The 9,655-nt window shown below is 42.2% G+C and overlaps 1 protein-coding gene across 4 annotated transcripts in view; it reads right to left on the bottom strand.

Annotated features, from left to right (window-relative positions):
* Positions 1-9,655, bottom strand: part of THSD4 (thrombospondin type 1 domain containing 4) — a 594,279-nt gene that overhangs the window by 163,459 nt on the left and 421,165 nt on the right. For all 4 annotated transcript variants that reach the window (XM_054688541.1, XM_054688540.1, XM_054688544.1 and 1 more), the window contains one exon: positions 2,964-3,168. In XM_054688541.1, the coding sequence (XP_054544516.1) occupies positions 2,964-3,168 (205 nt within the window). The remainder of the gene's footprint in view (positions 1-2,963; positions 3,169-9,655) is intronic.

The following is a 9,655-nucleotide window of genomic DNA, read 5'->3' as shown; positions in this document are numbered from 1 at the left end:
CCCTTTGGAGCCCCCTTCTCACAATAGCCTGCTCCCGCTTCCCTTGCTCTGTTTTGCCCACAAGCCATCATGTCACATTGCCATGGACTCCTTCTCATGTATCCTGCTGTGGCAGGGCAGATGAAGCTGACCTTGACTGTGGGACTCACCCCCATGGACTCCGGGGTACTTCTTCTCCCTTCCTTTTTGTCCTTTTAGGGGGAGAGGGGGGTTTTTCCATTAAGTTTGATGTCCTAAAGAGGAATGAATGTTCACCAATTTCTAAACTTGCCAGGCCTCTGCTGGGTCCTGAATATCTTTAACTACTGCCTCTTACAAATACTTAGAAGGCCAAGATTCTTATTCCAAATGAAAACACTGAGCTCAAGAATTGTTTCCATTTAGACACCCAGCAAAATTCACCTGAGATATCTATTTTTTTCTTCAAAGACATGGTATGAAAACTGCTTAATGAATGAGATTAATGTGTAAAGGGGAAAATTAATTGATTCTAAAAACAATACAAAGCTCATAAAAGTGGCATTGTTTGCTAGTGCATTTGAACACAATTTAAATAATCCTGGCAAGAACTTTTTTCTTTCTAGGAAATGGTATTTATAGAGATGTGATCTAATAGTACAAAAAGGAAAGGAGAAAGACTAATTTTTGCTACTAAAATAACACAGAGACCATGCACTGGGAAACTAAGCTTTTTGTGACTTTGGTGGCTCCTGGGTTTACCAGAACAAATGTAACAGTTTTCCATTTTAACTGGGCTGGCCTCAGAGTTCTGTCTGCTATCCTTCTACCTCGAGCCATTAAACCCAGGGAAGCTAATTTGGGCCGTATTGCCTGGGGAGAGAAGGGAGAGCTGCAGAACCTGGAGTTGTCTCCTGAGGTTTTTGTGGTTATGAAATTGCAAAATTTATGGTCTTTCTATTGCAGCAGCCTGTTGCATGGCCGACTGTTCTGAGAAACTGCTTATGGTGTAATCTTGGTACACCACCATGCTGGAACAGGCTGCCTGAGTTCAAATCCCACTCCACTTCTTTTTGCAGTGGGAAATGGCAAATGATATAACCTTCTTGTCCTGTTTCTTGTCTGTAAAATGGGGATAGAAACAACTCCTAATTCCTAGTGCTGTTCAGAGGGTGCAAAGATTTTAACACACACAAAGCACAAAAGTCATGCCTGACACATAGTTTGTGCTATTCATGTTTTGTTAAATAAGTAACTAAAAAAGCAAATGAATGTTGCTGTTCATTAAATGACTTCTAAGAAATTGCTCACTTACATTATGTTGCTAACTGGTGTGTACATACTTAAATGAATTGGTAAAAATTAATTTGTATGAATTAAAGAGCTTCTGCACAGCAAAAGAGACAATAACAAAAACAAAGAGAAACCCCACCAACTGGGAGAACATTTTTGCACCCAACACTAATGATAAAGGACTGATCACAAAAATCTGCAAAGAGCTGATGAGACTCAGCAACAACAAAGAAAATAATCCAGTCAAAAAATGGGCAGAAGAGCTAAAAAGAAACTTCTCTGAAGAGGAAATGCAAATGGCCAACAGACATATGAAAAAATGTTCAACATCACTTGTCATCAGGGAAATGCAAATCAAAACTACCATGAGATACCATCTCACACCAGTGAGAAATGGCACATATTAAAAAAACTAGCAACAACAAATGTTGGCGAGGGTGTGGAGAAAAAGGAACTCTCCTGCACTGTTGGTGGGAGTGCAAACTGGTCCAACCACTATGGAGAGCTGTGTGGAGATTTCTGGACCTACTAAACATAGAGCTTCCATATGATCCAGCAATTCCACTCCTAGGTATTTACCCAAAGGACACAGAAACATCAATTCCAAAGAGCACCTGCACTCCTATGTTTATAGCAGCACTGTTTACAATAGCTAAGCTTTGGAAACAACCCAAATGCCCAAAAATAGATGACTGGATCAAGAAGATGTGGTGCATATATACCATGGAATATTACTCAGCATTCAAAAAAGATAAACACATGCAATTTGCAGCAACATGGATGGCGCTGGAAGGGATCATGCTCAGCGAAATAAGCCAAAATGAAAGAAAAAATACCGGATGGTCTCACTCATAGCAGGAATCTAGAAAACTTAAATAAGGGACCAGGAAATGAATATAAGAAAGTGAAAATCAAAATCAACAAAAACTATGAACCAGAGACACTTTTTGGGGGTGGGGGGCGGGAGGGGAGGGATTGGGGTCAGAATGGGGCGTTTGCAATTGTATGGGGGAATATAAAAATAAAATTTATTATTTAAAAAAAAAATAATTTGTATGATCTGATTTGCTTAAAATGCAATCAGCCCAGCAACCCAGAAGGAGGTATCAACAAAGACCTACTTTGGTGGAAAATGGGTTTAAAATTGTCTCCCATTATTGATGTTGCCCCAAATGATTGTCAAGGAGGTCTGCTGCTGTTCAGAACACATACATGCTGTGGCCACAAGCAACAGAAGCAGAAAAAAGAGAAAAGTGACTTTTGCTTTAGACCTCCCAGAAGGAGACAGGATCATAAAAAACTCAAACTCAAATTGCCACTGAACCCCCAGCTCCAATAGGAGAAAGACCGGTGGACCTCTTGGCTCTTCCAAGGCCACCCTGCTCCCCACCGTCCCATCTCAGAGAAACAATGTTGCTTGTGATTGACTGTAAGCCTTGTTTCTCCTGGTAGGAACAAAGGGTAGATATTAGATATTAAATGTGTAGATATTAAATGCGTAGATATTAAATTTACTTGCAAGACTTTTTTAAAAAACTTTTCCCACCCAAACTTCTCATTTCCAGGGGGAGGCCAGGCAGTGCTTTGGGTTCCCCAATGGCATCTTGTCCGAGTCTGAGGGCCTCTGGACACAGCTGTGTCCATCTCGTCATCCTGGAAGGAATCTACATCTGGCAGCCACAGAGTTCTCTCTGGAAAAAGACTGAGCTTACCCAAGTAGTTGTTGCTCTTGTGCATCTCCGTGATGTTGATTTTTGTGGCTCCTTGGGGAATCTCAACAACTCGGTGGTAGCCCAGACTGGTGAGCGCGTGCTTAAACACGCCGGACACGACTTGACAGCCCGTGTTATCGCCTCCACACACCCCACATTTGTCCACGACTTTGTCGGAGCCTAGGTAGTCATCACAGCCAATATTCTGCAAAGAGGTGGAAAACAAAAGACTCTTGTAGCATATACCGGGAGCTGGAGGGAGGAGGGGGGAGAAAGGAGGAAAGATAGTCTATAGGTGACCGACCTCCTGCCCCCCCTCAGCTCCTGTGGATGAGGAAGTTCATTCTTCCTTCTGCCCAACAGAGATCCATGAGCACCTAAACAGGCAAGGACCTATTCCTCTAGGAATGCATGAAATGAGTGTTCTAGGGGCAGGGTGGGGCCACCACCAGACAGAGTGCATTTGGTGGTGGTCAATGATCAAGAGAAAAATAATGCACGGAAAAGAAGTAAGGAGGGTGGGGGCTGGAAAATTATTTACCCAGGCTGGACAGTGAGCTGTCCTGGCAAATCTATCCTGTTGGATCCTGAGAAGGGAGAGTGTGGGCTGTGCTGGGATTTTTATATAGAGAAGTTTTTTTGGCATCATGATAAGTACTGCACCTGAAATTGGGGTTTGTTCCCAAGTCTTCTGTTCTGAATGACAGATAAAATACTAAGCAAAGTACTCCCAAAAGGAGTGTGCTTGGGTCTGGTTTCTTAGGACATGAGATCAAATTGTTTGAGCTCCCGTGGCCCACTGCTGCCGAGTGGCAGGGCTTTTGCTTGACTCTCCTAAAGCATTTCTGGGGTGGAAGGGAGCTGGGAAGCAAGCAAGAGAAACATCAGCAATCTGGATGATACACATCCCAATAATGGGGTGCTCTTTGTACAGGCGATCTTGGCTGTGTTAAGGAACTCTGACTTTCCTGCATTTATTTCCCTTCGAAAAGAATCTTCCATTATTCGTCCCAGGATCTTGTTGCTTTATCTTCCCCCTCCATTTTCATGTTTCTCCTGGGGCAATTAAACCTTGGAACCGAATGGAAAGATCTTTCATGGAAACCTTTTCCACTTCTAAGGCTGATACTATAGGGCTCATCATCATGCTTTCCGAGTCCCAGATTGAAACATGTGGTCAGAGCAAAGAATTCTGTCACATTTCCAGAGGGCAGATAGAAGTGAGCAGATTCTAGTTAGAATAATAAAATACTGGAATGACAGGATTATTTCACTGGGTTCTGGGGATAAAAAATGTCACTTGAAATAAGAATGGTATCGTAAAGCTTGATACACACGTTTGCTGAATCCCAGGCCTGTGTTGTTCTTGCTGTATCCTAAGCACAGTCATCACACCACAAGTAAGGGGCAAAGTGGTGAGCAAACCATTTAAAGTGCACATTTGATTTTGTTAAAAAAAAACTCCTGCGTGTGTTTATGTGGCCCTACAGGTCAAATCTTACAGGCAGAGTCAAATAAAAAGGAGCTTTCCCCTCCAATTTCAGGCTTAACAGACATCTTCCTGCAGGCACTGTACATCTGCATTATTACTTCCATATTTCTGAGTGCACATTTGTTCATCAATATGAACTGGTCCTTCTTCACAAACAGCTTCTCTGTAAAACATTATTTCTGACAGTAACAGAACATCATCTCAGTGTATCCATCCATATCAAATTACCCTTTCAAAAGTGCCATGTTTTGCTATGGATTTTTCCTCCCTTAAATATTTCTTGCCCTGGCCCCATGCACATTTTAGCAGAAAAATAAGGAAAATGTTTTTGGTGCATGATTTCTATCATTCCCTCCTGCACCCTACTTAGGCTTGCTCTTGCTCTGGAACAAATAAACAAAAAAATGCTACTACCAACAGAAGTTTTGGAAAGTAGATTCCATGTTGCCAAAACAAGATTCTAACTGAATTGAGGAGATACCCCTGACTGACTCCAATGGAGAAGATGAACAGGGAAGCTGGTCAGCTCATTGTTACCCTGTTTTTTTGATAAGACTCTTATTTGCCATTGAATTAGAATTTTATCTGAATGCAGCCGCAACTACTGGGGTTCTAGAAAAATGGAAGGTCATGCTCAGAGCTGTTTTTCAGATAACTTTGGCTGTAGGGTACAGTGGGTCTTTGAGTGGGATGAATCGGCCGTCAGGCAAGGTCTCTCTTATAAAGGGCATTTTAAGAATGAACAAGAGGGGACCTCCCCTGCCCGCAGCCTCTGAAGTGCCAGTTCAATCCCCAGGCCACTGGCAAGGGTCCCACATGACGTGACAGACCTCTCCTGCCACGCCAGCTGCTCCCCTCAGCAGTGTACTTCGTCAGTCTGCCTGTTCTGTTCCCCTCTCTGGCTCTGGTGAATTCTCTCACCCTCCCGTGCTTCTGACTATACCCAGTGCTTGTATAAATAAATAAGTAAATCTTTAAAAAAAAAAAAAAAGAATGAACAAGAGGTGCTGAAGATGGGGACAGAATTGCCTGAACTCTCAGCTTCTAATGTAGTCAGAGTAGGCTGATCACAAAGAACTCGCACAGCCATAGTTGGCTTCAGACAACCTCAGACACAGACTAATGTCATTTCATCTCATGAATTGGACAATATATTGACATGCTCGGCACAGTTCGATGGGCCTCACCAGACTTCCTGTACAGCAAGGCCAGGCTGAATGAATCTGCACATGGGGGGAGGCTACAGTAATCCTGGTCTTCCTGGTAGATTCTAGTAGATTGGAAACTGACTTGAGAAAAGTGTGTGGCAACACAGGCAATGCCAAGAGCTAATGGTGACATCCTGTCTCCTCAAGGCCCATCCCTGGACCTTGAGCACAGGGTTCAGTCCTCATGAGAGAAGTCGGAACAAGGGGTGTGCAAGTCTTCCTTGAGGGGTAACAAAAAGAGAATGGATCGCTTTTCTAGTAGTCACCCAGGCTCCTGAAGACTGGGTTTCCATGGAGTTGCCCGGAGGACAGCCTCAGTGTGAGACCTGGGCTGATGAGATGCATGCAAAACCTTTAATTCTAGCTCTGAGACCACAGCCTAGTTTCATACCTGACAACTGTCCCTTCTCCTGTTCAGGGTGGTTGGAATCCCTGGGCTGAGTTGTGGGGATATGGAATGTTGGATCAGATGATATCACTAGGGAGGATTTTGTTTGGGTGCCAAGGCAGAGCACACCAAGGAAGTAAAACTTGGACTAAGATCTGAATGCTAAGAAGGACCAGCCATGGGCAGGATCTAAAGATGCAAATAAGTATTTTTCACTTGTGTTGTTGGGTGAGTGGGAAATCCCATGGGGATTCAGACATAGGTGCCACCTTGTGAGGATATGAGCCTAACAAGGATGATTAGATGCACATATAGATAATGGCAAGATTCTAGGAGGTGAAGTTCCCTGAGTTATGCTGGGCCAGACCTGCTCTCCTTAAGAATGTGGTAACAATGGGGTCCAGAGGTATTGCAGTATCCCAGCCTCAACTAGGGGAATGGTGATGGAGTAGAGGATTTGAGAGATGCTTAGTAAGGAACATGGGCAGTTCTTTGTGATTGGTTGGTTGGGAGAAGAGAGCTTGAATTCTGATCTTCCTCCCCATCCTCCTCAACATCATCCTATCTAATATTTACAGAGTCTACTATATTTCTGTTTTTTTTTTTTAAGCGTTCTTAGAAATGTCTTTATTGTAAGTGTTGTGAAGCACTTTACATGCATTGTAGAACTCGTTTAACATGAAAAGCTGCCTGTGATGTTGCTGAAAATTGTAGGAAAAAGACTTAGGAGAGAGGTTAGGTAACTTGCCCAAGGCTGCTAGTAAGAGGTGGAGCTGGGATTTGACCTGAGGTCAAAAATAAAAGCCCCAGCTTTTAAACACTGTGCAAAAATGGTCCCCTTCAAAGGATCAGCATCACGCTGAGGTTTCTAGTTTTGTTGGAGCAGTGGGTGGTGGTGGTGACCTAGGGGGAGAGGAACAAATTCAAGGCCCTCTTTCCACAGAGTCCTGGTGAGAGCTGGGCTCAGAAGTGACTCTGACATTCTTCTCTTCCCATATTAGGAAGCACCAACCACATTCTATTGTTCTAACACCACACTTTACACATGGCAAAAAATAAATATTTCTGCTCATCATCCTAAATCAACATTAATTTCTCATTGCTATAGCTTTTTATTTTGAAAGAATTTGAAACTCCCAAGAAGTTGAGAAAACAGTAGAGTCTCAGGGAAACTTCACTCAGCCTCCCTCAATGGTCACATCTCACATAAGCACAGCACATTATCAACTACGCATGCCATGGACAACTGTATGATGCATTAACTCAAGAATAAACTTAATTTGGACTTTGCCATTTTTATGCATTTTGCATGTATATAGTTCTATGATATATCATAAAATATGCAATGTATATAGTTCCATGACATTTATCACCTGTTCATACACAGGTATAGTGGCATGTTCAGTATGGGACTCTCTTCAAAGCAGCTGGCATCCTCCTCCAGAAGGGGGCCATGTAATTGGTAAATGGAGCTAATGTCATGGAGCAGAGCAAGCAGTCTGCCATGATGGAAGGAATGTTGGACTGGGAATCAGGAAACCTGGGGTATGATCCTGACATAATCCCTGACTTGCTGTGTGATGCTGGGTGGGTCACTTTTCTCTGGAATCAGCATTGAAAACATTTACCCCGCCATCTAGATTTTTCAGGAAGGAGTTTTCAGAAATGAATATGGCCTCAATTCTGGTTTGCATATCAGGAGACTGGTCAGTTGCTCTCTCAATGGGATGACTTAATAGTGCTGGCCCATATCTCCAGGCCAGACTGCCATCAGCTGGCACTGAGGTGGGCACGGTTGCTGCCAGACCTGGGTTTTGTGCTGGTTTGTTACTTAGACACGCTGGCTCTTTGAACATGTTCTAGTCATTCTGAACCTCAGTTTCTTTATCCTTGTAAGGATCAGATGAAGTAAACATGGAAGACACTTAGCAGAATGCTGCTGAGAAAATGCTGGGTTTTGTTATCATCATTTTCATATATTTGGTTCCACTTGGAATCTATTTACTCAGCTAAATCCCATCATCATGTAACCACCCTACCTGCCCCTATTTCTGTAACACTTACTGTTACTTTTGGTCACAAAAGTGACTAAAAGTGAAATCTCTTTTTCATTTGGAGAAATTCAGAAAAGTCTGAAGACTTAAGTAAAGGCCACGTTTTTCCATAAGGTTAAGACACCTTATTGTTCCTAGCATGAGCATCTGATCCTGATCTACTTTTAGTTTAAAGATGTACATATTTCATGTATATATATATTTTGCTCACCATGTACTATAGTTCAAAAGAGATATTTGTTGTTATAAAGGTGACTGGACAACTATCAGATATCCTTAGTGTTCTTCCAGTGATTTTTGCAACACATTGTAGGAAAATTTTACATAATGCAAGTTATCACTGGAGAAATTGCTCAAGAATTGTCCCCAGTTGTGTACCAAAATTAACCTAAATAAAATTTCCGGAAGGAAATGAGCAATCTGGAGGACATATTTGGTGGTGAATTTCATCGAGATTGGTCCATCGTGGCAGGGCATGCGGTGCCAGGCGTGCAGATAGTGGGGCTTCTGAATCCTTAATGGGAAGCAGATGTGTTTGTGTGTGCTCAGCAAACATGGGAGATAGCGTGGCCTCCACTGGGGTACTAGAGGACAGGACAGGTAAGACAGCATGACTTCATAATCACGCTGTCAAACAGTGTGGGAGAATGTTATCATTAAAGTGATCCATTAACGCCAATTTAGTTGTATTTATGGTGAACTAATTTGTGGAAAGACTTATGGATGCCAAAACTTTTATTCATTCTGCTGAAAGAAATCCTTTGCATGTGATAAATATCCCCCTCCGGTGACTGTTGGGAATGTAGATCAATACCACCTTCCTGGAAAGCAATTGAGCAATACACTGTTTGACTCAGTAATTCTTTTTCTAGGAATTTGAGCTAAGGAAATTATAAGAAATGAGGTCAACAATTTCCATATGAAGGAGCTCATCACAGTATTATTGCTAATAAAAGCACTGGAAACATCCTAAATGTCCAACATAGGGAAACAGTTAAACAATATATAGAAATTCCCTGGAAGTCTTGGATGACTTTTTTTCCAATTGCTATTTTCATTAAAATCTAACATTTGTGTTTGCATGACTGACCTGCAATAAAGCTTAGTAAACGTTTCCTGAGTCAGTGTCTTTTAGGTGCCAATACAGTGTTAGGCAGGGGACACAGGAAGGTAAAACAAATAGGGTTCAATTTATGGTCTAAATCAGGGTTTGGCAAACTACAGCCCACAGGACAAATTTGCCCCACTTCCTACTTTTATAAATAAATATTTATTGGAAGACATGTACGCCCATTTGTTAACTTACTGTCTATGACAGCTTTTGTATTAGAAAAGCAGGGTTGAGTAGTTGTGACAGATTGTATGACCCATAAAGCCTAAAATATTCAGGATCTTGTGCTTAACGGAAAAAAATGGCAATGTCTGGTCTAAACTGAAAGGTGGACACTGTTCCATCATTCATTATGGTGTGTAAAAGCCCATTCATTTGGAGTCCTGGCACCAAGACTGAGGCTCAGATCTGTGCTTACAAACTGACCCATAATTGGAAT

This window comes from Talpa occidentalis, unplaced genomic scaffold (genome assembly GCF_014898055.3).
Source record: "Talpa occidentalis isolate TD23 unplaced genomic scaffold, MPIMG_talOcc4v2.1 talOcc4.11, whole genome shotgun sequence".
NCBI classification, from domain to species: Eukaryota; Metazoa; Chordata; class Mammalia; order Eulipotyphla; family Talpidae; genus Talpa; species Talpa occidentalis.
This window is presented reverse-complemented; position numbering and strand designations above follow the sequence as displayed.